The following is an 18,163-nucleotide window of genomic DNA, read 5'->3' as shown; positions in this document are numbered from 1 at the left end:
ATGCTCAGGTACAGATAGGTTAAACAAACGACCCTTTGGAAATTTACTGCCTGGAATCAGATCTATGGCGCAATCACACTCTCTGTGGGGAGGGAGAGAACCAATTTTAGGCTCTTCAAAAATATCCCCAAAATCCGACAAAAATGCCGGAACCTCAGAGGGAATAGATGACGAGATAGAAACCAAAGGTATGTCCCCATGAGCCCCCCGACATCCCCAGCTTAACACAGACATAGTTTTCCAGTCCAGTACTGGGTTATGAGATTGCAACCATGGTAATCCAAGCACTAACACATCATGTAAATTATGCAACACGAGGAAGCGAATCATCTCCTGATGGTCTGGAGTCATACGCATAGTCACTTGCGTCCAGAACTGTGGTCTATTACAAGCCAGAGGTGTAGAATCAATACCCTTCAGAGGTATAGGAACTTCCAGAGGCTCCAAATCAAACCCACAGCGCCTGGCGAAGGACCAATCCATGAGACTCAAAGCGGCGCCAGAGTCCACATAGGCATCCACGGTAATAACTGATAATGAACAAATCAGAGTTACAGACAGAAGAAATTTAGACTGTAAAGTGCCAATAGAAACAGACTTGTCAACCTTCCTAGTACGTTTAGAGCATGCTGATATAACATGCGCGGAATCACCACAGTAGAAGCACAAGCCATTTTTGCGCCTATAATTCTCGCTTGCTTCTTGACAGAATTCTGTCACATTGCATTTTCTCTCGCGTCCCTTCAGAAGATACCGCCAAATGGTGCACGGGTTTGCGCTCCCGCAAACGCCGATCAATCTGAATCGCCATTGTGATGGACTCATTCAGACCTGTGGGCGTAGGAAACCCCACCATGACATCCTTAACGGCATCAGAAAGGCCTTCTCTGAAAATTGCCGCTAGGGCACACTCATTCCACTGAGTAAGCACAGACCATTTACGAAATTTTTGGCAGTATATCTCAGCTTCATCTTGCCCTTGAGACAGGGCTATTAAAGCTTTTTCAGCTTGAATCTCCAAATTAGGTTCCTCATACAGCAACCCTAAAGCCAGAAAAAACGCATCCACATTGAGCAACGCAGGATCCCCTGGTGTCAATGAAAATGCCCAATTTTGAGGGTCACCTCGCAGCAAAGAAATCACAATCTTAACCTGCTGAACAGGATCTCCAGAGGAGTGAGGTCTGAGAGAAAGGAATAATTTACAATTACATTTGAAATTCAGAAACCGAGATCTATCTCCGGAAAATACCTCTGGTGTAGGAATCTTAGGTTCAGAAATAGGAGTACGTATAACATAATCTTGTAAATTCTGAACCTTCGTAGCAAGATTATTTAAACCTGCAGCCAAACTCTGAGAGTCCATCCTTAAACCGGAGAGATCAGAGCCATTCAAGGATTAGAAGGAGAGAAAGGCAAGGCTGTAAATAGAGCAGAAATACAACTGAGCCAACTAAGTAGCAAACATGTGAGAAAAAAAAAAAAAAATTCTACAGACTTCTTTTACTCTCCTTTCTTCTGCCAATTACTTTAACAGTGGCCGGTCATACTGTCATGATTCCCCAATGGCATGGGAACATCAGAAACACAAAATAACAGACTAGCCCTCGGGTGATGGAAACTCAAGCTGACCGTGACCTAAACCTACCACACAACTAACAGTAGCCAGGAAGCATTCCTACGGCTGCCTAGATGCCATGCGCCAGCCGGAGAACTAACTACGCCTGGAAGAGGAAGGAACAGACCTGGCTTACCTCTAGTGAAATTCCCCAAAGATGATAGTAGCCCCCACATATATTAACGGTGAGTTCAGAGGAAAAGACATACACAGTATGAAGGTAGATTTAGCAAAGCGAGGTCCACTTACTGGATAGAGGAAGGATACAAAGAGGACTTCACGGTCAGCTGAAAAACCCTTTCAAAAACCCATCCTGAAATTACTTTAAGACTCCTGTGTCAACTCATGACACAGGAGTGGCAATTTCAGTCCACAAGAGCTTCCAGTAACAGGAAATGACAAACTGTAAACTGGACAAAAAATACAAAACAAAAAGGACAAGAGTCCACTTAGCTGATCAGCAGACTGGTAGCAGGAACATGCAACTGAAAGACTCAGGTTACAATGATGACCGGCAAGGAAGTGACTGGAGAGCAAGGCTAAATAGGGAACTCCCAAAACTGATGGAAGCAGGTGAGCTGAGGCAGAAAAGAACACACAAGTCTCCAGTACCACCAGCCACCACTAGGGGAGCCCAAAAAGCGGATCACAACAGCTGCGGCGGACTTCGGAAGATGAGAATATAATGTTTTTGGTTTTTTTTATTATTTTTAACATTCTATGTTTTTACTATTGATGCTGCATAGGCAGCATCAATAGTAAAAAGTGAAGCGGTGTTTAACTCCCGCCCCCCGGCCGTGACCAATCAGCAACCCAGGATTTCCGTTATGGAAGTTACAGACTGACAGACGGAAGTCGTAGTCGTTCCATTCTATACCGACTCCACCAAAATGGACACCAACTCCCCGACCCCATCTCTGTCTGCAACCCTGGTCCAACACTATAAACATATTGTGATACAATTCTCTGATACTAATTTTTTTTAAAACAGGCTTAAAGAGATTTTGCAGTTTAATGGACCCCATACACATTAGACTAATGACAACCGAACCCACCGATATGGGTGGGCTCAGTCGAAGGTCTAATGTTTAAGGGGATCTCCCAACTGTCCCCCACATATGATGTCAGAAAGATAAAGAATTATTCTTGATGAGACAAGTTGCAGGTTGGGGAATAGGATAGTGGCTCTCTGGTAAAGAACACATGAGTACTCAGCAAAAAAAAGTGCAAAACATTGAAATAATTGACATGATCCAGATCTGAAAAAAAATGCAGCGCCCCAGAGTCCTGGTCATTGCAGTACTGACGCTCCGCCGCTAAGGGGAGTGATGGTACGTCTGATGGCACTTAAGGAGTTCACCTGACCAGGTATCACAGTCACACTTTACACTTCACATTCTGGCCACTAGGGGGAGCAAAGGGTTCTATGTATTAGGCCACTCCTCACAATCTGGTAAAACTGGGGGCTGGATAGGAAGTTAGTCAGAAGCTGACTGGGTTGGATCCAGGCAACATCCTGTGGCAGAGGGCATTGCGGGGGGAAGATTCAGGGGGGTCTCTGTCAGGGGTGGGATCCTGACAGTGGCCTAGCGAACAGAACAGAACGTTACGGAGCCACGCCTGCACTCGAATGCGGTGGCATCCTAAGAAAGGAAAAGAAGCGAGGTTTACTGTGGAGAAGTGAGAAACGAGATTGTAGCAAAAAGGGGATAAAGCCAGTAGGAGTCGTGCCGTAAGATCGAGGCAACATCCTACTGAGGCGCGTAGCCGGTGGCCGGAACGCCGAGGAAGTATTAGGCTCCAAGCAATACTTTAAACAGCGGCAGGACAGTTAATTTTAGGTTGGCTGTCTCACCTAAATCACCTAAGAAGACATAGGGGGCAATTGTGGGAGAGGGGCGACGCTAGGGTCCCGGAAGAACTCCAGGCCTACCTGTCATACGGGTGCGTCCTATCCATATCATCTGGGGGACGGAGAAGAACATCAGAATAGATACGAGTTGTGAGAAAGAAGAACATCAGAAACAGACACAACAGTTGTGAGGACTATCCCGTGGTGCTCAGCAGGGAGGTACTACAACACACAGGCGCTAGAAGGTAGGCACTGATTTCCACCTGCAAAGGAAACTCTGGATGTGCCTTCAGACCGGCCGGTCTCAGCCAGCCCTGTTAGCAGTACTCTGGATTGAGGATCCTGAAGCCTTCAGTAAAGAGGTAAAGAGACTGCAACCCTGTGTCCTCGTTATTCATTGCGACCTGCACCACGCACCATCATCACATCTTTCATTGGACGCCCCTTAGCAGGGTCACGGACCGGGTCTAGCCACCGTGACAACCCCAGAACTGAGACAGGGAGGCCCGGTACCGAGTACCCCGCGGCCCTGCGTCTGGGGGCGCTCCAAAAACATCTTGATGGTTAAAGTAAACCTGACACCCAATCTGTGGGCAGCATGTGTTTGATCTCAGCCAGATATGCTGTGTTTCAGAGGAAAACATACTTTCACTAGCCACGGCAGATGAGTCAGACAGGCTTGTCCCCACATAGTCTCACCTCACATGTATTTTTTGTCAATGTTTTTTTTTCCATATCACGATCTTTATTAAAACAACAACATTTGTCACCTTCAAATTTTCACATTGGCCACTGAAGCTTTTTTAGACTCATACTTCATATTATTTCTGGAAGAGTTTTCATATAATCATGAATACAATCTCCTCCATACTCAACTGATAACACAGGATCTACCAATCATAATAGGTAATGTTATAGCTGACCCTGCTCCTCCTTCCGTCACAATGACCTTTGCACGTGCCCATTAGACACTTCAATACAAAACTTAAGACTATCCAATCCTGACCCTATCCATGTACATGTGACTCTGATTTATCAAAGCAATTTCATCAGAATTCTGGCATAAATTGCTTTGAAATTTTGCACAATTGCAAGTTATAGAATATTAATCGAATTTTGGTGATTTCACACTAGGAGCTGGGGCATGATGCCACAGCTTGTCTAATACATGACATAATGTGGTCTTCCTTACACCAGAAATATTAATCCTGTTCCAGACTGGAGTAAGACTTTTGACATTGGCGCATGGAGGCGTACCCTACTTGTCAGATGCTCCTGATTCATTAAGAGGCTTGCAGCTCTTAAAGGGAACCTGTCAGCAGGATTGTGCTCAGTAAACTACAGACAGTGTCAGGTTGGCGCAGTTATTCTGATTAAAATGATACCTTGGTTGGTGAAATCCATCTTGTGGTTGTTTAATCTTCATTTTCAGTTTTGAGTCAATGATATGCCCGTGCTCATGCTTCGGGGCGGGTCTTTGGGGGGGGTCTTCATGTTGTGCTCCCCACATCTGTATTCATCTGTATGGCTTCTGCCAGGTCACTGATCGCTCAGTGATCTGCCCCCTATTTTGCACAATGAATATTCTATATATTAAAAAAAGAATGCCTTCAGCAGGCTGGCGCTGGCGTCTGACATTGAATTTTATAGTGAGGATGCAGGAAAGGTTTTCTTATGATGATTCTTCCATGAAGGCCATATTTGTGCAGGTGTCTCTGAATATGTATTCTCACCCATCCCTTGTAGATTGTGAGCCTTCGCGGGCAGGGTCCTCACTCCTCCTGTACCAGTTATGACTTGTATTGTTTAAGATTATTGTACTTGTTTTTATTATGTATACCCCTCCTCACTTGTAAAGCGCCATGGAATAAATGGCGCTATAACAATAAATAATAATAATAAAAATAATAGTAGATCAATGTACCACAACTCCAGATTCGGCCATATCTTTCTGAAGGTCTTTTGCAGTCGAGCAGGGGTTCTGATTTGTCTCTCAAGCAATCCCATGAGCAGCTCTCACTGAAATTTTGCTTGGTCTTCCAGACCTTATCTTGCCCTCCATTTTTCCTGTTAACTGCTATTTCTTAATTACATTTTGAACTGAGAAAAGGGCAACTTGAAAACACTTTGCTATCTTCTTATAGCCTTCTCCTGCTTTGTAGATCTCCACCATTTTCAGTTTCAGAGTGCTAGGCAGCTGCTTAGAAGAACCCATGGTTGATGTTTTTTGGCACAAGGTTAGAGAAGGCTGGCTTTTTATACAGCTGGGAAATTTAAATCACCTGGCCTTTTCTAATGATGATAGTGAGCAAGCCATAACCCTATCAGGCTAATTAATTAATTATACACTCTAAATGGTGGACTTTCCTCTTCTTTGGGTAGCATCACATCCCTTTCCTTTTATTAACACCATTGCATTTTTGGAGCAAAAATGCAGCTAATCTGCAATCATTTTTATAATTGCACTTTTATGACGTTTTTGACTGACTTAATTGAAGTCAAGGTATGAAAAAAAAGAGGCAAAAACACTTGACATGCCGCAGATTTGAGTCTGCACCAAATCTGCAAGTCATAAATAAGCAAAGTGTGCGTGAGACTTCAGGATTCTCCTTCACTTTGCTTGCATCTGGAAACTCTTCAGGTTTTGTATCAAATCTGCTCAGCAAAAAGCAACACGTGCACATAGCCTAAGGCCTCTTTCACACTTCCATCTTTCTTTTTCCATCACAATGTGTCGTTTTGTGAAAAAAATTGATCCAGCAAATGTTTCTGCTGAATCCATTTTTTTTCTCATAGACTTGTATTAGAGACGGATTGTGACGGATGGCCACACGTTTCATCCGTCGTGCACTGGATCCGTCGTAAAATTGCTGTCCGTCGGGTGGAGACAACGCATGGAGGAACATTTTTTTGTGTACAATGGAAGCCTATGGACGCAGGATCCATTGCTGACTGTCAAAAGCAGGAATCCAGTGATGGATGCCGTCTTTTGAAACTGAGCATGCGCGGAAGAATTTCCAGTCAGAGAAATTCTCTCTCGCTCTCTCTCTCTCGTTTTACTATTGATTCTGCCTATGCAGCATCAATACTAAAAAAGATAATGTTAAAGGGAACCTATCACCCCGTTTTTTTCGGTATGAGATAAAAATACTGTTAAATAGGGCCTGAGCTGTGCATTACAATAGTGTAGTTTGTGGACCCCGATTCCCCACCTATGCTGCCGAAATACGTTACCAAAGTAGTCATTTTCGCCTGTCAATCAGGCTGGTCAGGTCGGATGGGCGTGGCTTCTTCCCCCAGATATTGCGTAGTTTTCCGTTGGTGGCGTAGTGGTGTGCGCATGTCCAAGGTCCCCAATCCTGCACGGGGGGGTGAAAATAGCAGCGATGTCCGTTATTCCATTGGTGGTCGGTGGGCGCGGCCATCTTCCTTTGGCCGCGCGTGCGCAGAAGCGGCGCTCTGCTGGCCGCGGCTTCAGGAAAATGGCCGCCGCGATCTCCATCTGCGCACGCGCGGCATCCCGCGGCCATTTTCCTGAAGCCGCGGCCAGCAGAGCGCCGCTTCTGCGCACGCGCGGCCAAAGGAAGATGGCCGCGCCCACCGACCACCAATGGAATAACGGACATCGCTGCTATTTTCACCCCCCCGTGCAGGATTGGGGACGTTGGACATGCGCACACCACTACGCCACCAACGGAAAACTACGCAATATCTGGGGGAAGAAGCCACGCCCATCCGACCTGACCAGCCTGATTGACAGGCGAAAATGACTACTTTGGTAACGTATTTCGGCAGCATAGGTGGGGAATCGGGGTCCACAAACTACACTATTGTAATGCACAGCTCAGGCCATATTTAACAGTATTTTTATCTCATACCGAAAAAAACGGGGTGATAGGTTCCCTTTAAAAATAATTAAAAAATAAAAAAACGTGATATTCTTAACTTCCAGCGTCTCCCGCAGTCTTCCCGTGGCCTTCCCGATGCTAAGTTGCTCCCGGCAGCTCTTGCTCCCATTGATGCCTTGCGAAATGACCCGATGATGAAGCGGTCTCGCGAGACCACTACGTCATCACAGGTCATTGTCTCGCAAGGCATTACTGGGAACGGGAGCTGCCGGGTGCATCGCGAGCATCGGGAAGGCTGCGGGGGACACCCAGAAGGTAAGAATATCATGATTTTTTTTTTTCATTATTTTTAACATGTGTTGTGTATGCGTTTTTGCAGCGGAAAAACGCAGCGAAGACACATAAACAACGTGTGCACATAGCCTCTACGGATCCGTCAAAAAAACAGACCCAATGCACCTGTTTTTTACAATCTGCACAGGATCCGTCTTTTCAACATTTTGACGGATTGTGACTGATTGTAAAAAACGGAAGTGTGAAAGAGGCCTAAGAGGTTGTAACTAATTGTAATGCGCGAGGTTGCAGTACTAATGCGCTGCCTTCACACTAATGGATGAAAGTGTCAAGACCTACTTGTAATCAGTGTCCCCTATGCAATATGGGCTACAGATGATGTAGAACATAATAGGAGCCAATTCAAATGCATACATGCATACATTAATATCTGACTATAATAAACATTCTGAATGGTATAATTATATTTACATATGTTTTACTATAAATGAGAAAATGTTTATATGTGTCTTATTAGCTGTCATGTTAGTTCTGTACTTTCACAACTCAGCTTTAGAGGAAGCACCAATTATAAATAACACAATTTGTATATGACTCTGCTGCAATTGAATTTTTTGCAAATTACCGTAACACAAAACTTTTTAATTTTCTCTTTCAGGACTGTACTTTTTTCACACGTAAAGAGATTCTCCGGTAAGTACTGATCAGGCATATACAGAGATATTAAAGGGCCCTGGAGCAAGACTGGGCTTCACTAGCCTGACAGCATCTCTATTTATACTACATCTTTTTAAAATTGGATGGAGCTAGCAGATGCTCCATCTGCGCTAGCGCTGTGCCAAAGTCGGCACTTGCGTTAGCGCAGTCCGTTAGCGTATGCTAACCTGCAGGGCGGTCCGGTCCGATGGGTGTCGCAGGTCCGAGTCCGGCGCCTCCCATCTTCTTGCGACGCCCTCTCCTGTTGCTTCACAGGCTCCCCGGGATTGTGCTCCTGAGCAGGCGTACTTCTCTGCCCTTTTGAGGTGCTGGGCCTCCCTGACCTTTCCCGGCACCTGCTCACTGCAGTACATTGCTCTGCCCTCAACAGGGCAGAGAAGTACATCTGCGTAGGAGCGTGATGCTGGGGAGCCATGAAGCAAGCAGAAGGGCGGTGATCATAAGAAGATGGGAGGCACTGGACCTGCGTCACCCATTGGACCAGGCCGCCCCCCTGGCTAAGTATAATAAAACTTATTATTCTTATCTTTCAGGTCAGATTGGGGTGTCATTAGCTAGGAGGATACCCCTATGTAAAACTTAACTTTTAATAAATACTCATAAAAAAACAACTCAGTCAAAATCTGGTGGAGTCCATAGTTAGGGATCACTTGGGGCCTGTCCTTGTGAGGACAGGAGTCTGAACGGGTTTTACAGGGAAGATAGTTTATTGCCCCATAACCCAGCCCCTATTCCGACCTATGGACAATGGACCTCCGGCTGAATATACTGAGAGGTTACGTATGGTGACCATACGTCTACCATAATAGGAGAGGCATTCCGCTCTGTTATCATTGGTGAGATCCAACCAATTTTTATTGTTTGAGCACTGGTTCACATGAGCACTTTATTTTTATTTTTTTGGTGTATTTTGACTGAGTTGTTTTTTATGAGTATTTATTAAAAGTTAAGTTTTACATAGGGGTATCCTCCTAGCTAATGACATTGATGATTCTGAATATATACTAATAGTGGTGACTACCTCACGCTATAGCTAAGTATAGGTCAGATTGGGGGCTTTTCTACAGCATTATAGAATGTTGTATATCAGCCCTGAAAGGCAGTAACATGTGCCATACCCTAAACACTCGACTTTCCTTAGGAATTATAGGAAGCTACAGAATAATGGCATGTAGGCTAAGCAGTTCTTATACCCCATATACTGATCAGCCATAACACTTTAACCCTCAATCTAATTGTGTGTAGGTTTACCTACCTCAGTCTTGCTGGAATAGAAGGCACTAAATTAATAAAGAGGTCTAGTCTAGTCCAGTCTGACTGGAGTAACATTTTGTAGCCACACCCTGTCCTACTCCACGATCCACCCGCAGCTGTTAACTAGTTAAATGCCGCTCTCAATTTCTGACCGCGGCATTTAACTTGCGCTTACCAGAAGCGCGTCATAAATCCCACCCATCGGTGACACCGTCACATGGTCACGGGTCACCGATGGGTCGGCATGACAACCAGAGGTCTGGCGCAGATCTCTATGGTTGTCATTGCGAGATTGCTATGAGCGCCACCCCATAGTCGGCGCTCATAGTAAGTGAGCATTTCTGCTACACACCGACGATCTGATCATCGCCTGTATGTAGCAGAGGTGATCGAAGTACTGCAGCTTCTAGTCTACCTTGTAAACTATTGAAGCATGCAGAAAGTTAAAAAAATGTTTTTAAAAATATAAAAAAATAAAAAAGATTAAAGTTGAAATCAAATCACCCTCCTTTCGCCTGATTCAAAATGAAACAATAAAAAAATGAAACATACACATATTTGGTATCGTCGCTTTCAGAATCACCCGATCTATCAATATAAAAAATTAACCCGATCACTGAACGGTGTAATGAGAAAAAATTCCAAACGTCAGAATTAAGTTTTTTGGTCGCCGCTATATTGCAATAAAATGCAATAACGGGTGATCAAAAGATCATATCTACACCAAAATGCTATTAATAAAAATGACAGCTTGGTGCTCAAGAAATAAGCCCTCACCCAGCCCCAGATCACAAAAAATGAAGCCACTACAAGTCTCACTAAATTGCGCAATTTTTTTTTTAACCAAATTTTATATTTTGTTTTCACCACTTAACTTACATAAAAAAGAACCTAGACATGTTTGGTATCTATGAACACGTAATGACACAGAGAATGATAATGGCAGGTCAGTTTTAGCATTTAGTGAACATGGTAAAAAAAGAAAACACTGTGGAATTGCATTTTTTTTTGCAATTTCTCCGCACTTGGATGTAAGTCTATGGACCATCAGTGCAAGAAATACTCACACATTTTCCTCATTTCAGCCCATTGAGCCATTAAATTCATTGGGGAAAAGCAGTGAGAAATGTAAAGCCATATGCATGTCATACGGATGCCATATGGATACATAGATGCGAGAAAATTGCATCATCACATTGCAAACACATTACACACGGATGACCATTCGGAGAACATTTGTGCGACCTTGAACGAGAAAATTGGACTGATTTTTCATACGTTAAGTGTGACGCCAGCCTAAGTGTGTTTCTCTATGAAATGCTCCAGCCTTTCAGAGCAAACATTGCTTGAAGACCCAGCCGGAGACTATAGTGAGAGATGTGACTAGTCCAGTGCAGCCCTCAGCAAGCTTCTTCCCTCACTGCTTCAGTTTTTGACTATTGCTTTGTACACATAAGGGAGAGACCTGTCAATCAACCTCGCTACACTAGTCAGGTCTCTCCATAAAACCCCAGTTGATGCTTCAAACTTTGTTTCTTCTAAAACAATGTTGTGTTTCAGATTATAACATACCTGGCTGCAATTGTGCAGAAAGAGTTTGATTCATGCTGAGAAAGAGTGATTCAGGTCCACAGAATAACATTTTGTTTATAAGTGAACAAATTTAATTCCAGTGTTGAGGGTAGGTGTAAATCACCTGGCCGATCATCTGATCTGTAACAATGTTTAGGGCGGAAGTATGTGCTAAAGTATCATCCACATGTATACCATGACACAATGTTTCCCAGCAGAACATTGCCCAGAACATCACACTGCCTCCATTGGCTTGCCTGCTTCCCATACTGCATCCTGGTACCAACTGTTTCCTAATTCCGCAATTATAATCATTGCATCAGGCCGCCATCTACTAATATTGAACAATGCAATTGTGATTCTCAGCAATTTGTTCTATCGTAGCTTTTTGTAGGATAAGACCTGATGAGCTAGCCATTGCCCCCATGGACACCAATAAGCCTGTGTCATCCCTGACACTATCACAAATTCAACTGTTGTCCTTCCTTGATATTCTTTATATTGCAGACCCTGGTAGAGCCCAACAATTATTTTGTTATACCCCCAATAAAACCTAATGTTTTGATGATGCTCAGACCCAGTTGTCCATCCATCACAATGTGCTTTTGTCAAAGTCATTCACATCCTTACAATTGCCTATTTTCCCTGGTTCTAGTACACCAAGTTGAAGAATTGAGTGCCATGATCTAGCTGCTAGATCTACAACATGTAAGATGTATCCAAGGACAATTTCAAACCTGGTGGTGGATGACCGTGGTATTTATGGCCAAGGATTCTGTGTTATTGACATCTTCTGGATGTGACACTGGTTACAGTGACATCTGACACAGGCCCATTATGTGAGATACATAGTCCTGTTAGGGTGATACATAGGGACACGCTGTAGCTCGTTGATTGTTCCGCCATGTACACTGGCATTAGCGTTCTGGGATTATGATAAGCACTTAAAAATGACTGAGAAATGACATCTGAATATGCTTTACCAAGTTACAGAAGATATTTATGGGTTTCTTGCAGGTTACACGGAAGGTTTTATGACTTGGCTCCTAGTATTGTTCCAATGGATTACACAGATGAACCTGATGTCAAACTACCCATGCAACTTATTATTAATATGCCAGAACTAATGGTGAGATTTAGCTGCTGAATCATGAATGAATGCCACAGAACGGAGGAAATAATGCCGATGTGTTTCTCAAGGTTTTATTACTGAAAAGTTTCATAAACTAATGGAAAAATCCAAAAAATGTATCCGTGACTGTGACAGACTGTCACAGATTTGTCAACATGTTTTACATAGTATTAACACAAAGGGTCTCCTTGTAAAGGTTTTGTTATGCTAATTATATTCTCTATAGATATTTAGCACTTCAGCTTAAAGGGGTTGTCCACAATAGGTGATAACTTGCTGATCGGTGAGAGATAGTGAAGAGCGAGTGTACTCGTTACTCGGGTTTTCCGAGCATGTTTGGGTGATCTCCGAGTATTTCGGCGTGCTCGGAGATTATGTTTGAGTCGCCGCAGCTGCATGATTTGTACATACATGTGGGGGTTGCCTGTTTGTAAGCGAATCCCCACATGTATTCAGGCTGTCTAGCAGCCCCAAATCATTCAGCTGCAGCGACTGAAACATAATCTCCGAGCATGCCCCAAATACTCGGAGATCACCTGAATATGCTCGGAAAACCCAAGTAACGAGCACACTCGCTCATCACTAGTGGGAGACCTTCTACTGTAGGAAGAATGGGGATCTTCTCTCCCTGTTAGAATGGAGCTGCAGTGCACGTGCTTAATCACTGCTCCATTCATTTCCTATGGAACTGCTGAGTGCTGCCCTCATCTTTTTCCAGCAGTCCCATAGAGAATGAATGTAGCATCCAACTGGCCGTTCTATGTGGTATCGGGGATAAAAGTTCCCCGTCAAGAATAAAAATTTCATGCTCAGTGCAAATCCCAGCAGTTGGACCACAAGGATCAGCAAGTTGTCATCTATCCCATGGATAGGTGAAAGCTTATTTTCAATGAACAAACCTTTTATGCAGTAAATATTGACGAGAGGAAAGTAACACGGTAACTTATTAACTTACGTAAGCATTTCCACTATGACAAAAATCATCTGAAATGTCAAATTTAATCAGGCAGAAAAAGAGACAGGAAAGAAAAATGTTATTGACAAGGAGAGTTTTATCCCTTGTTTGACTATGTAAGTGACGGAAAGACAAATGTCACACGTTGATAGATATGTATTTAGGAATCACTCAGGTGACACATGGGGAGCAGCACGTAGGATCGTAAATACCAGCACTAACTAATAATGGTTCCTGGAAAATTATCATGGACCACTGCAAAGTACATGATGAAGAGGTGAAGACACAGCAGCAACTTGCACTTTAGCTTATGAAATAATGTCCTTTTATATAAAACTTACAACAAATAAAATTTTTAACATATATATACAATTGTGCTCCAAAGTTTACATACCCTGGCAGAATTTTTGCTTTTTTGGCCTTTTTTCAGAGATGTTTTGGGTTGTCATTATGATTTAAAAAGAGAAAACGCAGTAGTCTGACAATAAATGGCTTCACCCAACCACTAACCATAAGTGGAGAAAAAGTTTTGCTGTTATCATTCATATTCTCTGAAAAAAGTCTAAAGAAAGTGTTGAAGCTATGGCTAAAGTAAGGAATAAAGCCAAAAATATCCAAAGTAGACAAAAAGGCAGAAATCTTACTGCCTCGTGCACCCCGGTATAATAGAGGCCTACTATGGGTTGGTGCATGAAACAGTAATATCTATTTGTAGCCAGATCCGTTTTACTTATTTATCTGTTTCTGCCTTTTTACCTACTTTTTGGGACATTTTTGCTTTGTTCCTTTCCTTGAATAGCCATAGCCTCAGCACTTTCTTTATAAGGGTTGTTCACACATGACAGAAAAGCTTTCCTAGACCCCAAGGGGTGCATAAGGCCTCTACTGTTAGAACGCTCCCCATACGAGCCACCTGACGGCCCTGATATGGCAGCACATATCACTTGACCTATTGCAAGGGATGTAAAGTGATATATGAGGAATAAAACGGAAGGAGTTTAGCTTGTACTATACTTCATAGTGAAACCTACATTACCTTTTTTGTCATTCCAGGAAAATCCTTTCAAGGAGAGAATCGTGCAGTCTTTTTCTGAAGATGGAGAAGGAAACCTTAGCTTTAATGACTTTGTGGATATGTTCTCTGTGATGAGCGAAATGGCTCCCCGTGAGCTGAAAGCAATCTATGCCTTTAAGATCTATGGTAATTTAGTATCATATTTATGTACACCTTCGTATATGTCTGAATATAGAAGTCATGTGAGAGGAAGCTAAGCATTAGTAGTCGTCCAGTGCACACAGAAGTGTGATCGGTCTGTTTATATGGCCGCCGACTAGCTGGCACATAGCCGATGAGCAGTTACTTAACGGTTGCAGACAGCCCATATCAATTGGCCTTTAGTGTTCAAAATGTTTTTTCTCTTGTGTCTTTCTTAGATTTTAACACAGATAACTTTATTTGTAAATCTGATCTGGAGAAAACTCTGAATAAGCTGACACGAGAAGAACTGGAGGAGGAAGAGGTGACTCTGGTTTGTGAGAAGGTTATTGAGGAGGCAGATATGGATGGTGATGGAAAACTGGCGTTCGCAGACTTTGAGAATATGATCTCTAAAGCACCAGATTTTCTCAGGTAATTGATTTTTCATTTAGAAGAACGGCGAATGTGTGCAGTTATATCAGGCTTTTGACATGTGTGGTTTGGTAGTGCATGAGATAAGATATACATAGAACCACAGAATCATAGAATGTTAGAGTTGGAAGGGACCTCCTGGGTCATCTGGTCCAACCCCCTGCTCAAAGTAGGATTCACTAAACCATCGCAGACAGATGTCTGTCCAGCCTCTGTTTGAAGACTTCCATTTAAGGAGGACTCGCCACCTCTCGTGGCATCCTTTTCCATCATTGATCACCCTAACTGTCAAAAAGTTTTTTCTAATATCTAATCTGTGTCTCCTCCTATTCAGTTTCATCCCATTGCTTCTAGTCTTTCCTTGTGCAAATGAGAATAAAGGTGATCCTTCTACAATGTGACAGCCCTTGAGATATTTGTAGACGTTGTGCAGCAGCAAATAGTCACTGTTGTCCATATAACAAACCTAGGCACTCTTTCCGCCATGTTATTGCCAAGCGATGCTTCTATGTGAGAATACGATAACAATACCATGCTACCCATAATACTTAAAGTTGTGCCTCAGTGTAAAATCAGAGGCACAAACAGCTGCAATATAGTGCCAAAGGGTGCTCTGTAGAGTTGGCATTAATCACAGGACCTACTCAATCGGTCACATCAGTAATCTGTGGCTGCTGGAAAGGAGCCCTAAGAACCACCTCCTATCTCCTGACATCTGTGACTCTTCTTTTGATTATCCTGCCTGACTGGTGCGACTTCATCACTGTGGCATGATGCTAATTGACTAATCAAAAGAAGAGCCGCGATTGTCATCAATTAGAAGATGGTTCTCAGGGCTTCTGTCCAGCAGCCAGAGATTACTGGCATGGCCAGTGGGCCAGGTCCTGCGAATCAATTTACGCCAGTGAGAATTTATAGCCAGTGAGTCCGAATTGCTGAAATAGAAATACTATCAATTTGATTGTATTGTTAAAACAGAAAGTGGTAGCTTAACTTTGTGATTGGTTCTTTTAACTCTAGAGTAAATTTATTTTGTTTTGGTTTTTTTTTGCATTTATCTTTATGACAATATTATTTTTCTTGTTTTAATAAAATTATCTCTTTTTTTTAAGACTAAATAACTTAATTAATTTAAAACAAAGTGTAGAGCTTCTTTACAATGTCCCATTAGTTTGGATTGCATGAGTTGCTTTTAAATAAATTAATGTAGCGCATATGAAAATAAGAACCTTTGTAATATATCTTAACAAAAACAATCTGCTTTCTTTTCCTGGATTGATCTTTCATTCTCAAGATGTTCATGTCAAGTCATGATTAAAATTTGTCTTCAGTGTATTTAGAATTTCCCATTACTGAGCTAGGAGATGACTGTTGGTGCTCATAAGATTCTATGGAGAGGGTAAGGGGAGGAGCTAGACACTGACACAGACATTCTGATGCAAGTTCTCAATTGACAGCTTCTCAGAAATGTTAAAAAATGTATTCACTGAATCCAGATTTTACCACGGAATACAGAGTTTACAGAGTGCTAGATCAGTCCAGGAAAATTTCTCTAAATTAGAATTTCTCTAATAAGAAATATTACAAAGTTTCTAATTTTTACATATGATATTGATTTATTGAAATTAAAATGAAGGTTTCTTTTTAAGGCCTCTTCATTATTTTTTATAATTACTGCTAGCTAGATAACCCCTTTTCTCTTTCTTTTAGTACCTTTCATATAAGGATATGAGTATGCTACGATTCAATTGAATCAGTGGTTCGGAACGATTGGATCTCAGGCATCCACAGGACCAAGCCTTCCCAAACTGCAAAAAAATTACTTGGCCGTATTTTCATAGAAAGCCGACGACACAACAGGAAGTTTAGTCTTCTTAAAATTGAATGACGAATTTGCCTGCACTTTTGTATTGTTAAAGCAAAAAAAAATGGATTTTGTATAAAATGTCACTCCGGAAAAAAAGATGAAAGTTGATTATGCGGGGCCTTAACACATGGATGTTCATATAGAGCTGCAGAATATATTCATCCACTTCTTATATTTTTGGACACTTATTTTTCTTACTTAGTCTACATTTATCCATCTAGGCTAAAAACATGAAATACAAAGGGCTTATAGTATATCTGATGGAGAAAAGAATTGTGCTGGAGAAGTTGGAACAAAATGCCACTTTGAACTGTCGTTGACCGGCATTTAAGATGTCTCAGGAACAATTGGAACACTTTAAAGAAAGTCTTGATGGAGAAAAGCAGTGGAAGTATTAACAATATCATTTGAAGATCTAATGAGACTGAACATGTAGACACTACATGAATTTAGAACTTGGGGACATTTGGTGGCTTTTTGTAGTCACTTATATGCATTTCAAGCAAATGTCAACGATTCTGAAGACCCCATTTGTGTTCTCAATAACAATTTCAATCATTCAGTGTCATATCTTGTGTCCAACAAAAGAAGACTCCGTGAATAAGTATTTCCAGGTGGCCTCGCCACATACCTGCTCTTAGATGTAGCAGAAGTATTCATTGAGCTTCACTCTAAGAAGGAAGAATGGACATTTATAAGGGCTAGCTTGAATGCAAGGACAGGTATTATCATCCATGTAGTCTATGAAAAAGGAGGTCACAAAATGACAAGGCCTCTACAGAATCGTGACAAATCAGTGGACTTCTAGTAGGCATTGCTGGATGTGGGGGATAGACATAGAGGAACATAGAGGTATTAACGATTCTCCTGGAGTTAACAAGGTGCCTTTTATAATCATTGTGAGGTTTTGTGCATTTCAAGCAATGGACACATTTGTTTCATTGTACTGACAAGAATCGTATTCAGTTAAATAAATGAAATGTATCTTCTGTTCTAAGTAAAGAAAAATCTGTTGCACAGTCCACGATTGTCACTTTTTTTCTTTAACATATGATTGATCATCATGATCTGATGATAAAACACTCTTCCAATACTTGTTTTTTTATTAAAGTAGTTTTACCACCATTAGAAGTGATCTGATCAGTGGAGAATGAGCGCCCGCGCCGATCCTAAGAATGATGGGGCTACAAAGCTGAGTAGTGCAATTGCTTTACAGAGCTCTTCATGGCTAAGTTAAAGGGGCTGTCCAGTCCGAAGCTTCAAGTCTACAGCCACGTGATTGCAGACCTATGAATCCTCACATCACGTGGTCTGCTCCTAGAGCTATGTGCTTACTTCGGGCCACATTCTGACTAGATACTCAATACTCTTGGATTGAGCGAGGTTGCGCCCTTTTAGTCCGCATATCATCGCATGTATGCAAA

The 18,163-nt window shown here is 42.2% G+C and overlaps 1 protein-coding gene across 1 annotated transcript in view; it reads left to right on the top strand.

Moving 5' to 3' along the window:
• CIB2 (calcium and integrin binding family member 2) overlaps positions 1–17,761 on the top strand; it is a 57,621-nt gene extending 39,860 nt beyond the window's left edge. Inside the window, exons 2-6 of the mRNA XM_077264215.1 lie at positions 8,271–8,305; positions 12,173–12,284; positions 14,296–14,443; positions 14,677–14,872; positions 16,583–17,761. Of these exons, the coding sequence (XP_077120330.1) occupies positions 8,271–8,305; positions 12,173–12,284; positions 14,296–14,443; positions 14,677–14,872; positions 16,583–16,604 (513 nt within the window). The 3' untranslated portion in view covers positions 16,605–17,761. The remainder of the gene's footprint in view (positions 1–8,270; positions 8,306–12,172; positions 12,285–14,295; positions 14,444–14,676; positions 14,873–16,582) is intronic.
• Positions 17,762–18,163: the final 402 nt, after the last annotated feature.

Source organism: Ranitomeya variabilis, chromosome 5 (assembly GCF_051348905.1).
Source record: "Ranitomeya variabilis isolate aRanVar5 chromosome 5, aRanVar5.hap1, whole genome shotgun sequence".
Taxonomy (NCBI): domain Eukaryota; kingdom Metazoa; phylum Chordata; class Amphibia; order Anura; family Dendrobatidae; genus Ranitomeya; species Ranitomeya variabilis.
This window is presented reverse-complemented; position numbering and strand designations above follow the sequence as displayed.